At 43.4% G+C, this 15937-nt stretch overlaps 1 protein-coding gene across 1 annotated transcript in view; it reads right to left on the bottom strand.

Annotated features, from left to right (window-relative positions):
* Positions 1-336: 336 nt before the first annotated feature.
* The window catches only part of LOC102447998 (sodium channel protein type 5 subunit alpha-like), an 86251-nt gene continuing 70650 nt past the window's right edge, over positions 337-15937 (bottom strand). The window contains exons 21-26 of the mRNA XM_075922836.1: positions 10925-11197; positions 9811-9864; positions 6271-6412; positions 5578-5678; positions 4870-5140; positions 337-3661 (exon numbers count right to left, since the gene is read on the bottom strand). Of these exons, the coding sequence (XP_075778951.1) occupies positions 2496-3661; positions 4870-5140; positions 5578-5678; positions 6271-6412; positions 9811-9864; positions 10925-11197 (2007 nt within the window). The 3' untranslated portion in view covers positions 337-2495. The remainder of the gene's footprint in view (positions 3662-4869; positions 5141-5577; positions 5679-6270; positions 6413-9810; positions 9865-10924; positions 11198-15937) is intronic.

Genomic DNA, 15937 nt, shown 5'->3' on the forward strand with positions numbered 1-15937 from the left:
TGTTTTTTGGTGGGTTACAAGACGAATGATCATTTTTAAAATTGTGTAATTCTAATAAAAACAATGTAAGAATTTAGCAATTTTGCCAGATCTCTATCTGGTGTGAATTAGCATAGTTTTGCTGATTTCAATAGTGCAGTCACAGACTTCAATAAAACTAAGCTGATTCGCTTTAATAAGGGATATTGCCCATGGTGTGTACTTTCAAAGTATAGGGAGAATTTAATAGCATGGGCCCAAAGCTCCAAACTGAGAAACTACATAGTCCCGGCAAAGCAGAGGGAATAAGAGAGAGAGAGAGAAGGCATTACAAATATTATTTATTATTTTTGTATTCAAATAGTACTTAGAAGCTCTGAGGAAGATTGGGACCACATTGTACAAGGCACTGTACATATGCATAGTAAGAGCCAATTCTTGCCCAAAGAGCTCACTATCTAAACAGACAAAAGTGGGGGAAAGGGAGGTATTATTATTTCCATTTTATAGAGGGAGCACTGAATGAAAGAGAAATTACAGTACATCTGCACTGCAATCAAGCATGATTTGCCCACGGTCACATGGGAAGTCTGTAGCCAAGCACAGAACTGAACCCACATCAGAGTCCCAGTCTAATATCGCATCCTCAGCTTCTTTTTAGTCTGAAATCACTGCAGTGAAGAAAGGAAAGCTGTGCTTCCCCTAGACCAGCAACCTTTGGTAGTTACAGGAATCTTGCAATTTTTTACCTTATCTTGAAAACAGAGTTACTATAAAAATCAACAGATTTTTAAAATATAGAATGTAAATGTCAAGAGAGACTGGAGTGGTCTTATGGCTCTGAATATCTGACAATGTGACAGAAAAGAAGACAAATCAGACAATGAAAAGCAAAATGGTTCATACCAATCATATGAACCCATTTATATTAAATAGGATTTACATGCGTGGTAGAAGAGACTAAAGCTAGGCCAAGGTATACTGTTTAATCTCGAATATAATGCACACTTTTTTTCTAAGTTTTTGGGTCAAAGTCAGGGTGCGCATTTTATATATAGGAGTTATTGTTTAAAGTTTTATTTTGGCAGTTCCGTGTCAGAAGACGACAAACCTCCGCTATGCTGGCGCCACGCTAAGACGGCAGTAAACATGAAATCAACATCAACTGAAATGGCAGAGATTCCTAGAATGCTTTAAAATATTTAAAAACAATAAATAATATGAAATGTACGTCTTACTTCTTGTATGAAATACTTTATAGTCAATTAATTGCTGACATTTATGAAAATAAGTCATAAACATTACTAAAATTAACCGAATTTAAAGGAAATAGAGCGTCAAAATGCCACGTATTCTATAGTCGTACGTGCAATCAACCGGCAATACAAAAAGGCAGGAAATACAACGTGCCGGCATACCATAGACTTATAATTGAATAGACTATATTTAATGATGCCTTCGTATCTATGATGACAGGTATCATAAAATACATGTACAATAGGCAAAGTCGGAGTAAGCATTATATATAGGAGTATAGATTTTTTCATTATGATAAAATTCAAAAGTCAAAGTGCACATTATACATCGGTGCGCATTATATTCGAGATTTTATGATAGAATCTTTGTGGACAAGTCCTGGCTAATGAGATCATGATGTCATAAAAGTTGTGAAGATCTTTAGAAAGAAAAGATGCCAATTTCACAATTCAGTTCACAGTTCAATTTTGTGTAAAAAAAGTCTCACTTAATTCGTTACTGTTTCTGTAATGTTAAGTGTTACATTCATTACATTATTATACTGCAGTAACTTGACTACAATAATATACATAGCACGGCTAGTGTTTAAATTCATCATATTGGAGGAGTTCCAGTACAGTTTGACATATCAATGGGTCATGCAATAGCTATGTTTGTGATATGTGGATCACAGAATTGAAAAGATTGGGAGCCTTAGTCTATCAGGTTTGTAATCAAAGTGTTAATTAGGATACATTTCATCCCCCACCCTTCTTCAAATCCTTCACAAACCATTAGATTTTCTCCCACCCTTTTGCCAGATAACTATTTGTTCCCAGATACCTTGAAACTTACCTAACACTCCTTGAACTTGGTTTTCAGTAAGGCAAAACAATCTAAGTAGATGGATGTTTATTAGAAGTAAGCAGCGTGCTCTTCTAATTAAGTCTATGACTGGACCAAGAATTCTGCCTTAATTCGGGACTGCTGCTAATATAACAGCTGTGATGCCACCCAGATTTTTCCTAGTTATAGCTAAATACAAACACTGAATAAAGTTGAAGGTAGAAAGGACAAATGTTACAGCTTATGGACTTCCATAATTAAGGGTAGAATCAACCTCATTTCTTTTGAAGCTGTTTAAAAAGAAGACTGTGTTCGTTGTTCTACATTTACATCATTATATACTGTGATTGTTTTAAAGCATTAATAACAAAATATTAAACAATGGATTGTTCATCTTTGTCTGAAGACAGCTGACAACCAATAGTATATTACATTTAGACATGTCTGCCATCTTCTTGGGGACTGTCATTCGTGTCCCCAGTGACACTGCCATAGGATGGAGGGAAAGATGTCGAGGACACAGTTTCAAACGTGTCTAGAGTCCTACCATAATTTTCATGCATCATGAATGCAATAAGTCCTTCCTTCTGTGAAACATCTTCAAGGCTATCACCATCACTAGTTCTATGATGGTATAAGAGAGAGGCCTGCTTCATGGACCGTTGAATCAAATAACTTCTATAAGCCCTCTGGATAATAATGGCAGAAACTTCCTCTTGTTTGTGTCTGAGAGTGGTTGTGATTGGTTCATGAAAAAACTTGGATAGATTGGCAGCCAAAAACTTTTCTTCTGTTTGTTCTTTCAGTTTGTCCATCTCCCCAGATTCTCCTAATACTCGTTTGGTAAAAGCAAATAAAATATCAAAACAGTGAATCCTGTCTCCACTGGCCAAAGGAAGGTCCATAGCAATGAGCTCAATTTTATTTGGTTTTGCTATGCGTAAAGGCTCTGCCAGAGCATCTGCAAAGTCTGAAAGTGCAGAATACTTAATAAACTGAGTTGCCTCTGGATCAAATTTCTCCCAGACTTTATAAAACATATCAAAGTCATCCTCACCTACAGGATCTGTACTTTCTTCCGTGGCAACATTGAAGTTCTCTAAAATAACAGCTATATACATGTTTACAACAATAAGAAAAGATATAATGACATAACTTACAAAGAATATAATACCCTCAGTAGGCTTGCCACATTCCCCCACAGTACCATGTATGTTTGGATCACAGTGTGGTGGTCCAGTGTTTAAAATAGGATTGAGAAAACCATCCCAGCCAGCAGAAGTTGTGATTTGAAAGAGACAGAGCATGCTGTTAGCAAAAGTTTGGAAGTTGAACATGTCATCAATCCCACTCTCCCACTTAATATAAGCAAACCTAGCCATGCCAAAAATGGCATAAATAAACATGATCAGAAAAAGTAAGAGGCCAATGTTGAACAAAGCAGGAAGAGACATCAATAAAGCAAAAAGAAGTGTTCTAATTCCTTTGGCAGCTCGGACAAGTCTTAGTATTCGTCCAATCTGAGCCAAGCGAATGACTCTGAAGAGTGTAGGTGAGAAGTAATTTTCAAATGCATTAACAATGTCAGAAAGCACAGTACCTAAAAAAAGGAATAATCAGTTAGAATTTCTAATTTTTCTGAATTATTAACTGAAAGAATTATATTTTTCATAAAACTGATGTATGCCTGACATTAATGTGTTGATGATCTAGCACTGGCAGCTTTGATGGGAAAATTTACACATTTTAAAAAAAATTAATTACTTATCTCTAAAAGTTTAAAAAAAAAAACTTTACTGAAATGTATGTTGTGCCCACAAGAGCTGTACAGTTGCTTCACATGGAAAACATGTAAGTGTAACAAGCACGTGATGTTATATGGGAAATTTTGCACAGTCGCTGAGGGTATGTCTACACTGTCACCCTAGTTTGAACTAGAGTGGCTAACGTAGGCATTTGAACGTGCAAATGAAGCCTGGGATTTAAATATCCCGGGCTTCATTTGCATGTTCCTAGGCGGGTGCCATTTTTAAATGCCCGTAGTTCGAACTACCTGCTCGCGGCTACACGTGGCACGGAGTAGGTAGTTCGAATTAAAGCTCCTAATTCAAACTACCGTTATTTCCCCTGCAAGGAGGTTTAATGGTAGTTCGAATTAGGAGCTTTAAATCCTGGGCTTAATTTGCAAGTTCGAATGCCTTCATTAGCCACCCTAGTTCGAACTAGGGTGGCAGTGTAGACATACCCTATGTGTGTTGCTCAAAAAAGCAACAAAAATGATTAAAGGTCTAGAAAACATGAGCTCTGAGGGAACACTTATGGAACTGGGCTTGTTTAGTTTGGAAAAGAGAAGACTGAGAGGGGACATGATAGCGGTTTTCTGGTATCTAAAGAGGTGTCACAGGAAGGAGGGGGGAGAATTGTTCTTGGCTTCTGATGATAAGACAAGAAACAATGGGCTTGAACTGCAGCAAAGGAGGCTTAGGTTGGACATTAGGAAAAAGTTCCTAACTGTCAGAGTGCTTAAAAACTGGAATAAATTGCTAGGGAGATTGTGGCATATCCATCACTGGAGATATTTAAGAGCAGGTTAGATAGACATCTATCAAGAATGGTCTAGACCGTGCTTGGTCCTGCCGTGAGGGCAGGGGACTGGACTTGATGATTTCTTGAGGTCCCTTCCAGTTCTAGTGTTCTATGATTCTATGGGGAGAAGGGGCAGGGAGGAAATGACATCAAGGAGTCATGGAAACATATGAAAAAAATATAGAGGGCTATTACTGAGCTTGTTTGTACATTTTTACCTACCAACAATGGACATGATGACCACACTTAAATCAAATATGTTCCAGCCATTGGTAAAGTAGTAGCGTCTTAGGGCCAACAATTTCACAATGCACTCTGTAGTAAAGATGGCAACAAAGAACATGTTGATTTTGTTAAGAATGTTAGTCTTCCGAGTACTTTGATCATCAGTTTCCACCATCATAGTGATCATGTTAAGGCAGATGAGAACCATGATGATAACATCAAAGACTTGGCTTGTTACAATGTCAAAAAAAAAACCTTGATAGTTGTTCTGTAGGAGAAAAAGGGAGTATTTATTAGTTATGAAAATGTGGCCCTGTTTTGGCAAGTGTATATATTTACTTTCAGTTTTTATATATTTCAATGTTATTTAATTCCATTCTAGACAGATATATTAGAGCAAGGAAGAGTGTAAAAAATAATAATATAGCGCCTTCCCATTCTGAAAGATAATCACTTCCAGGGTAAATATGTAATTGTATATCTGTGAATGACTTCATGCATATTTATTCTTTATAATTCTTCAGTGGCAATTTCATGGTCTAGAAATAAATCTATGAACATTCTCTAAACATCACTGGAAACAAATGCATTGCATATAATGCATATATTACATATAATTAATACATTTTGGCTGATTATGTTAATTTTGCTATATTTTTTCACTGTTTAGAAATATTTTAGTTGGAAGAACTTTAGTGGTCTCACCAATGGCCTTGGTATAGGTTTTTGAGGTTTCTTGGATCCCAGCTTTTTCATTGCATTATAATATTTTCTCTGTTCTTCTGTCATAAAGATGTCTTGTCTACCTAAGTATATGGAGATAATGATATTATTATGGACGAGAAAGAGTCAAAAATATTGGAAGCCAACATTTCTTTTTCTGCCTTTTTAGCTTTTGCCTACTTGTCCTAATTAGGCCCATATGCATTTTAAAAAGTTCTATGGGGGCACTCCTTTGGCTCAGAAAGCAGAAAAATTACTAGGTTACTAAAAATTCAGGCACACGAGGAAATGATTAAGTCACTCCCTGTCCTTTGATCTCCAACTTTTGGTGCTCTCTACCAGCCTTGGCCCACTGCCCAATCACAGAGCTGCTCCTCAGAGCCTGTCCTAGAGTGGTCAGCTCCAGGGAGGGAAGTAACATTCCAGGGATGGTACAGCTGACTTCACATCTTCTCGAATAAGTGCTGCCCCTGGAACCAAGGGTTATATGAATGGAAAACATGGGAAAGGAATGGCAATGCACTTCATTTGTAGTGCTGCTTCAATTACATTCAATACAGATGCTGTTCCATGTAATAAACGTGAATACATATAAACAAAGTTTTAGATCTTCAGTGTACTCTGAAGACATCATGCAAGGGATATATTAGGGGTCTTGAAACAAAGCCAATATACTTATCTTTTTCTTTTGTTGGTTAAAATTGTCAATAATGACACCGACAAAGAGATTCAGTGTGAAGAAAGATCCAAAGATGATGAAAAACACAAAATAGAGATAAATGTATGGATTGCGTTCCCTCTGTGGCTGCTGTTCTTTCTGCAAAAATAATAAAGACAAAAAACGACTGAAAATAATATGGCTCTGATCCTAGAATTAGGTCCCTATAAGTTCATTGATATCCTCCCCCCTCCCAGGCAGTTTATTACTGGGTATCAAATTTACCACATCACTACAAATGCTGAAAAAAGTTGTTTAGTTAAAAACTGTCCATAGTGCACAGCAATAAATCTTGCTTTTAGTGAGTATACATGAGGAGGGGAGAGAAAATCTACAGTATGACTTTTGGACAAAATTAAATCAAAGGACACCATAGCAGATGCGGATGACAATTTATCTGAAAACAATGTTTCTCTTAGCATTTGATTATCCTTCTTGGTAACTTGAAAATATCTTCTAAAAATAAATATGCCAGATTTCCTGTGGTCAGATTTCCAATGGAGTAAGTGGGCAGAGAATTTGGCCCAATATAGTTTACTGGTATTATTGCAACTGTCTGTTGTTTTGTTTTCTTTGAAATTGTGAAGGTCTACCTTGTCCATGTATGGAAGTGATCACTGTAAATCTGGGGTGGGCAAAAGCCTCTCAGCGGGCCAAATCGGGCCTCCCTAGGGTTTTGGTCCAGCCCGTGAGGCAGTTCCAGGCCCCGCCCGCTAATGGACGTGCCCAACCTGTGACATGCCTGCCATGAGGGAAGGGGGCTAGCCCTGGACCATGTGGCTGCAGCAGCGGCTCCTCCGGGGTCTGCCCCAAGCTGTGTGGCCATGGCAGTGGCACCTCTGGAGCTGGCCCTGGGCTATGGTGCCTCCAGGGCAACCTGTGGCCACGGTGGCGGCACCTCTGGGGCCAGCTCCGGACTGCAGCAGCAGTGTCTCCTGCCTCTAGGGCTGGCCCGGGGCCACGTGGCCATGGTAGCAGCATGTCCAGCTTCTGAGGCTGGCCCAGAGCCGTGTAGCTGCTGCTGCAGCTTATGCAGACTCTAGGGCTGGCCCAGGGCTGCATGGCCATGGCAGCAGTGCCTCCAGCCCTGAGCTGCATAACTGTGGCAGCAGTGCCTCCAGCCTCTGGTGCTGACCCACAGCCACATGTCTGTGGCAGAGGTGCCTCCGGCCCTGGACTGTGCAGCCACAGTGGCTGCAAGGCCTCCCACCGAGGCAGCTAGGACAGCATGGCTGCAGCTGTTGCTGTAAGGTGGCACGAAACCAGGTAAGGTTCCCCATCATACCCAGACACCCTCCCACCTCAATTCCCTCACTTCCCTTCCTCCTAGATCTGGGACCCCCAACTTGCTCCAACATCCTCCCTTGTTCTTGCACTCTCTCTCCTGGCCACTCACTGCACCCCCCCTTGTTCCTGCTCCCTCCACCTGGCCGGACACCCTATTCCCAACCTGCTTCTGCACACCAGTTCCCTCCCAGATCCTGCACCCTATTGCTATCCTTGCTAGCAGCCCTGTCTCACACACTGTACCTCTCATTTTTGTCCCTACCCCGGAGCCTAAGGAAGTCCATAAAATCCACTAAATCCAGAATCCCAGAAAAGTAAATCTGGTCTATGGGAAGCCCCTGAACCCTGCCATAAATAAAGAAAACACTGAAACCTTTTGTGCTGAACTAATATTTTACTTTATTTAAAATGAAGTTTGATAAACTAACAAGAGAAAGTTAAAATGCTTAATCTGTTTCATAATTTAAATTAAACTGTTCTTACTAGCTGCAGCTGGTTCAGAAAACAAGGTCACCCTAGCCAGCAGGGTAGTTCTCAACCCCGTCCCCTCCGCCTGAGGCCTCTTCCCTTCCGCACAAGGCCCCGCCACTTCTAGATCAGCCAGTGGCCACTTCCAAAATTTATATAGTGCCCCCCCATCCAAAATGATTGCCCACCCCTACTGTAAATTATATTGATGTTGCTTATACTTATGCTAAGGAAGTTGTAGGACATTCCACAAACACTGCTGACAAAGAAAAAAAATGACTGAAGGAAGAATTATTTTAAGGAGAGCAAAAGGAGTTACAATTCTGTCTTCATGCAGGAACACATAAGAAAATATTTCTCTTTTTTAATCATCTGTTTAAAATATTATCCATCATGACTAAATATATGCCCAGTTCATTGAAGTCCACTGAAGTTGACCAGAGTCTTTAATGACTTCCATGAGATTTGAATCAAACCTTAGTGGAATGATTTTCAAAGACAGCAAGTAGCCAAGAGCTTTGATCAAGGTCAGTGGGAACTGTTGATTGTTCAACATTAGAAAATTATATCACTTATTTAGGAGCGTAACTTTAAGCTTTTTCTTTTGAGAAGCTTGGTCTAAATGTTTCTTCCATTTTAACCCCTTGATTAAAGTGATATTCCATTACTTTTGGACAAAAGCAACTAAGTTTTGAATAAGCCTGAGAAAATAATTTTCTAACGTGGTTATGTCTGAGCTCATTCCTTTCCTCAGAAGACATGCTGGCAGGAGTTAAAGTAATTTTTTTCTTTGTATGGGGGGGGTGGGGGAGGGAGAAATACTAGCGAAGAGGGGTGACCTGACTTCCCCATGTAACTCATCCCTTTCCTTAGCCCAGGGTCCCCATGCTCTTCCCCTGTCCCTCATCTCCCCATTCTAGACAGGGGGCTAAGAGTGGTATGGCAGTCAGAAGAGCTGTCAGCAGTTCTGCTGCTTTTCCCACTCTTCCTCTGCCACCATGGAAAGGAACAGAAGCCCCAGGCCTACTCTCTATCTTTCCACAGAGCTGTTTCCTCTACTCCATCTGAACAGCAGCAGCCCTGCTGAAGGACGTGGCTGAGGGATGCTGGGGGGATCTACTCCTTACCCTGCTGGGAGAGGCAGGGAAGAAAGGAACAGAACACCTCCAGCAGATGCTATAGTGCTCCCAGTCTCCTCACCCCACCCCTGTTCTCCTGAGGAGATGTTGCTGTACACATGGAAATGGAAGACAGGCAGCTCTGTGGAGGGGCTGGGGGCACTACAGTGTCTTCCCAATATGTTGTACCAGCTCTCAATAGCTAGCATGGCATACTGGATCTTGCCAGCCTCTTTCTTGCCAATATGGTATACTGGGCTGTCCTGGCTTACTTTCACCTCTGCATGCTGGTTATCTTGTTCAATGTAAGTCCTAGGGATGAGGGACTGTATCTTACTCTGCATTTGTTAAGCACCTAATGCACTGGAGCCTTGATCCTGGTTGGATGCTGGGTGGAATAATAATAATAATAACAACAACAATAATAATACACCACTTATTTTGAATGGATGGTCATCCATTTTAATTCAATGAATAGATAGCACCTATACATTCTACAAAACAATGAACAGATTTGACCTATACATTGTATTGATTAACACTAATACATCTGAAAATTACAAAACACAAGTAAAAATTGGAGAGATTGTTATAAGGGCTAACATTTTAATATTCATGACCTACCCCTTTTGAATCTACGGCTGCATACATAATGTCTGTCCAACCTTTAAATGTTGCCTAGAATAACAAAAAAAATATTAAAATCATATTTAGCTTTTAGGGAGAGATTTTTTAAATTTGTTTACAATATGCTTGTGCTTCTTGGATGGTGCAAAGGAATGGCTGACTGCCCACAAGTGCTCAGCACAGAACTCCCTTGCTGTGTAGGGGCTCTCCCTGCTGACATGTTTGTGATAGAGCTGGGCCCCTGTCACCTCTACCACTGTAGGAAACATGCCAGGGGCCAGAAGGATGCGTGTTGCAACAACAGTCCACTACACCAGTATTCTTCATGCAAGGCAAGGACTTTATGTTGTTTGTGGTTCATTTACTATCTGCAGTGGGAGTCGATTGCCAGAATCAGGGAATTGGAACCAGCCTACTGGTGCTCGTTCCCCAACTTCCTATTTCTGCATTGAGCTTTACTCAGTGCAGGAGAGAATTTTGCCTTTAGTTTAATGAAATTATAACACATGTACCGTCTTCACAGGATAAAGCTGCAAATCAGAGGAGCAGATTTTCAAATGGTCACCTAATCAATTTGTAGAGTACCATTAGACATTATATATGTGTACATTGGAATAAGTGACTGTGCATGGGTGAACTATGTTGCCACTCTGAACTAAGGATGTGAACGAGTAGCCGAGTAGTTGACTACTCAACAAGCAGCAGCTTATCGGATAGCCCTATCAACTACTTGATCAATCTCTCTATCCCCTCTGCTGCTCTGCACTATTAAAGGGACAGGGGAGATGGTGGTGGGTAGACCTGCGGGACCAGCTCCCCTGTCCCTTTAATAATGCAGAGCAGCAGCAGCAGATTGTGCTGAGACCTGGCACGAGCCACTGAAACTGCCCTTCCTTATTGACTAATCAAGTAGTTGATGGAAATTGCATCGACTACTCGATTAGCCAATTAACTGCTACTTAACATGTCTACTCTGAACATGGTATGGGAATGGGACAGCAGACTCTGCAAAGATACAGCTTCCCGCTCCTTGCAGATGTGGATAAACAACAGGAAAAACTTTGACTTCACTCCACCTCACTGCATGCCAGAAAGGCAAAATAGAGCTTACCACCTGAAGAAGAGCCAGATAACCAGAGCCAACATTATCAAAGTTGACGTTAGGATTTATCCAGTATAATTGTTGTGTGTCATTTTTGTTTTCGCAGTCCTTTTTATCCTTAATAGTTTTAGTGAATCCAGGGTTTTCTTTGGTAACGCATTTTCCAAATTTCCCTGCAAACAGGCTCACTCCCATGATACTAAAAATGAGCCAAAAAATGAGGCAGACGAGCAGAACGTTCATAATGGAAGGAATGGCACCTATTAGGGCATTTACAACCACCTTAGGAAAAAATTTTAAAAAATGCAGTTACTATAGGTATTCGCATGAATAAGGCCTTAAACCACTTTTTGCAACATTAAATTGTTTTGAAAAACTAAGCAATACTTTTTCAGCAAAAAGTTACACACATGAGTAATGTTACTCCCATAAATGCTTACATTGAAGCGACAACTATTTTGATTATATTAAGAACATAAGAACAACCATACTGGGTAGACCCATGGTCCATCCAGCCCAGTATCTTGCCTGCCAACAGTGAACAATACTAGATGCCCCAGGGGGAGGGGACACAACAAGTAATCCTCATGGGATCCCTCCCCTGTCACCCACCTCCAGAGAAACAGAGGCGAGGAACACCATTTCTACCCATCCTGGCTAATAGCCATTGATGAACCTAACCTCCATGAATTGATCAAGCTATTTTTTGAACCCTGTTAAAGTCCTAGCTTCACCACATCCTCTGGCAAGGAGTTCCAGAGGCTGACTGTGTGCTGAGTGAAGAAAAACTTCCTTCCGTTTGTTTTAAACCTGCTGCCTATTAACTTCATTTAGTGACCCCTAGTTTTTATATTGTGTGAATAAATAAATAACTTTTCCTTATTCACTTTTTCCACACCAATTATGATTTTATAGACCTATCATATCCCACCTTAGATTCTTACATTTATAGTGTTTGTGAGATCAGGCCCTTCGATTGTCAGTTATTTTGGACAAGGAACCTGTTCTGTGTTTTCTGTGAAACAGGGAGCACTGTTAAATAACAATAAAGTATCTGAAAGTCATGGTTGAATATTCCTTTTTGGTGCGTAAGGTTTTTGTTTGTTGGTTGGTTGGTTAGTTGGTTGGTTGGTTTGTTTTTTTAGACAAGATTCTAAGTAGACAGTATTCCATCATGAGGATTAGTATAAAGGTCTGTTTTTATGCATGTCAACGTGACATTTATTCAAGTTGTGTGGAAAATTACTTATTAGAACATCAATAATGAATCTCAGGTTGATATGTAAAGAATGCTGCAGATAATGCGGAGTCTTTTCACAATTCAAGAGTAACCTGGAAAGTGCAGGAATAGCATGTAAATGGAGTGGGAAAATCCAGAGCTGAGTATAAGTTTAGCAGAACACTTGACCTATATTCAAATGAATACATTTCAGATTCATAACAAATCCCAAACCCAGGCAAGTTTTTCTTATTTTTGTTTCTTACAAGTTTCACTCCATTTTCAAAATAGGAGAGAAGGAAAGAAAAGAACGGTTACTTACCTGTAACTGTTGTTCTTCGAGATGTGTTGCTCATGTCTATTCGAAGTAGGTGTGCGCACCGCGTCTTCCAGAGCATTTTCCCTAGCGGTACCCGTAGCGCCGGCAGGGCGCCCCCTGGAATGGCGCCGCCATGGCGGGGCATAAGTACCCTTGCCGGCGCTGCCCCACCTCAGTTCCTTCTTGCCGGACACTCCGACGAAGGGGAGGTAGGGTGGGAGTTGAATGGACATGAGCAACACATCTCGAAGAACAACAGTTACAGGTAAGTAACCGTTCTTTTCTTCTTTGAGTGGTTGCTCATGTCCATTCGAAGTAGGTGACTACCAAGCTAACCCCACGGAGGAGGGGTCGGAGCAGTCATACCACCAGAGTCATGAAGGAAGGTGAACAATAAATGGATTTATTTGAACAATCCAACACTGATAAGGCACATATTAAGAACAAAGACAACCGGATATATATATTTACATATTTACATCACAGATTCGAGGACTGCAGAGCCCACCCTTGCATCCTCCCTGGCCTGCTGAGGTAGCGCATAGTGTGTTGCAAACGTGTGAAGGGAAGACCAAGTGGCTGCCCTGCAAATTTCTGTGATTGGTACCTGGGCACCAAAGGCCACCGAGGACGCCTGCGCCCTGGTAGAGTGTGCCTTCACCCTGGGTGGGGTTTTACCAGCCAGTCGATAACATTCTATGATGCATTGCACCACCCATCTTGATAGCCTTTGTGTCGAAATAGGAGACCCTTTCACTCTGTCCCCAAACGCAATAAACAATTGTTGTGATTTACAGAACGGCTTGGTCCTATCAATGTAGAATGCCAGCGCCCGCTTGGCGTCCAGGGAGTGCAGCACCCGCTCCTTAGAGGAGGTGTGAGGTTTGGGGGAAAAAAACGGGAGAGAAATCTCCTGGGACAGGTGGAATGGTGATACCACCTTCGGGAGGAAGGCTGGATGAGGCTGTAGCCTTACACTGTTATGAGAAAAAACAAGGTAGGGCGGGTCTACAGTTAGCGCCCTTAGTTCCGACACCCTTCGAGCCGATGTAATGGCCACGATGAAAGCAACCTTCAATGAAAGGTGCAGCAGGGAACACGTGGCCAGCAGTTCAAAGGGAGGTAGCATAAGCCTGTGGAGGACCACGTTAAGGTCCCAGGCGGGAAGCGAGGCCCTCACCGAGGGGTACAGCTTTTCCAGGCCAGTAAGAAACCTTTTAACCACCGGGTTGGAAAAAAGGGAGACTCCTGCCATACCAATGTGGAAGGCGGAGAGAGATGCCACATGGACTTTGATAGAATAAAAAGATAGGCCACTAGACCGAAGCTGGAAAAGGTAGTCAAGAATAGTTGGAATAGGAGCCGAGGATGGGTGTACTCCTCTCCGGGAACCCTACTGCGTACCACAGTTTCCTGGGTCCACCATAGGAGGGAGTCCAGAATTTCTGTGGGCACCGTAATTATCGAGTCCCAAAGACCCCTGGATTGGCTGAAGGCCCTCGCCAACCACGCCTGCAGGGGTCTCATCCTCAATCTGGCAAGGCGGACTGTGTACGTACACGCCGCCATATGGCCCAGGAGCCTGGAGCAGACCCGAGGAGTCGTGATAGGGGACCAAGTTAACCCCGAGATCAGCTCCACTATGGAGAGGAACCTGCTCTTGGGCAGGAACACCCTTGCCACCCTCGAATCGAGGAGGGCTCCCACGATTTCTATCTGTTGGGAGGGAGTCCGGGATGACTTCTCGACATTTATCATGAGTCCTAACCTTAGGAAAAGGGCTCTTGTGAGTGCCATGTGAGCTTCTACCTGTCCGTACGAGCGACTCGGATCAGCCAATTGTCGAGGTACGAGAACACGTGCACCCCTTGTTTGCAGAGATATGCGGCAACCACCGCCATGCATTTCGTGAATACCCTCGGTGCCGTACATAAAACAAAAGGGAGCACCATAAACTGAAAATGGTATTGGCCCACCATAAACCTGAGGAACCTCCCGTGGCTGGGTTTGATCGCCACGTGGAAGTATGTGTCCTTGAGGTCGAGAGTCACATACCAGTCTCTTAATTGTAGCACTGGGATGACCGATGCCAAGGTCACCATTCTGAACCTGTGTTTTATGACCCTTCGGCTTGGGGACAACAAAATAACGGGAGTAAAAACCCCTTCCTTGCAGATGCAGAGGAATCTCCTCTATTGCTCCTTTTTCAAGGAGCACAGACACCTCCTGACACAGGATGTCTTCGTGAGGGGTGTCCCTTACTAAGGCCGGTTAGGGGGGTATTGAGGGCGGTGGGCCTAGGAAAGGGATAGAATAGCCTCCATTTACTATGTTCAGAACCCAGGCATCCGATGTTATTAGGGCCCATGCATGGGCAAAAAGGGATAGCCTGGCCCCAAACGAGGGGACAGGGTGGGAGATTGGTACGGGACTCTCGAACAGGGTATCAAAATTGGGGCTTCCCCTGATGGGAAGGACCGTGAGGACCTCCCCACTGGGTATCAGTCCTGGGGCGATGACGTCGACCCCTACCCCCCCCAGGGGGCGCGGCTGCCCCGGAACCTCCACCGGAGGCCTGGGAGCGGCGCCTCCAGTAATCCCCACAGGGGACCTGGGGCTGTGCCCTCCCCTGCTGCCTATAAGGCAGCTGCCGCCGCTGCAGAGCCGGTGTGTGGATGCCCAAGGACTTCAAGGTGGACCTTGTGTCCTTTAGGGTATGGAGCCTAGAGTCGGTGTGCTCCGAGAACAGAGCTTTGCCCTCAAAAGGCAAGTCCTGTATCGTATGCTGCACATCCGGGGGAATTCCCGAGACGTGGAGCCATGCCCCCTGACGCATAACGACACCAGTCGCCATCGTGCGGGCTGCTGAATCCACAGTGTCCAGAGCCACCTGGAGAGCGGTTCGCGCGATGACTTTACCCTCCAAGGCAATAGCCGCGAACTCCTGACGATCCTACACAGGGAGTCTGTCTCGGAACTTTTTGGCGGCCTGGTAGGTGTTAAAGGCATACCTACTTAGCATCGCCTGATGGTTCGCGATGCGGAGTTGTAGCGCCCCTGTGGCGTACACCTTACGGCCCAACAGGTCCAGCCGCTTAGGCTCCCTCGCCTTTGGAGAAGGACCAGGCTGAGGGAGTCTTTCCTTTTGGGCCGCGGCCTGCACGAACAAGGAACCGGGGATGGGTAATCATGCCCCGAGTGCGGGACGTAATAACGCCTCTCGACCCCTTTTAAGGTAGGGGTCAAGGTTGCCGGCGTTTGCCACAGGGCATTAGTAATCTTTGACACCGTTTTGTTAAGCGGTAAGGCCAATCGCGTAGGCGCATCTTCCGTGAGGATGTCCACCATTGGATCCGTGTCCTCGATGACAGGTTCCACCGGAACGGCCAGGTTGGAAGCCATGCGGCGGAGGAGATCCTGGTGCGTGCGGGCATCCATTGACGGCAAACTCGATGCAGGGTCTGCTAGTGCCTCGTCCGGAGAC

This window comes from Pelodiscus sinensis, chromosome 2 (assembly GCF_049634645.1).
Source record: "Pelodiscus sinensis isolate JC-2024 chromosome 2, ASM4963464v1, whole genome shotgun sequence".
Lineage (NCBI taxonomy): Eukaryota > Metazoa > Chordata > Testudines > Trionychidae > Pelodiscus > Pelodiscus sinensis.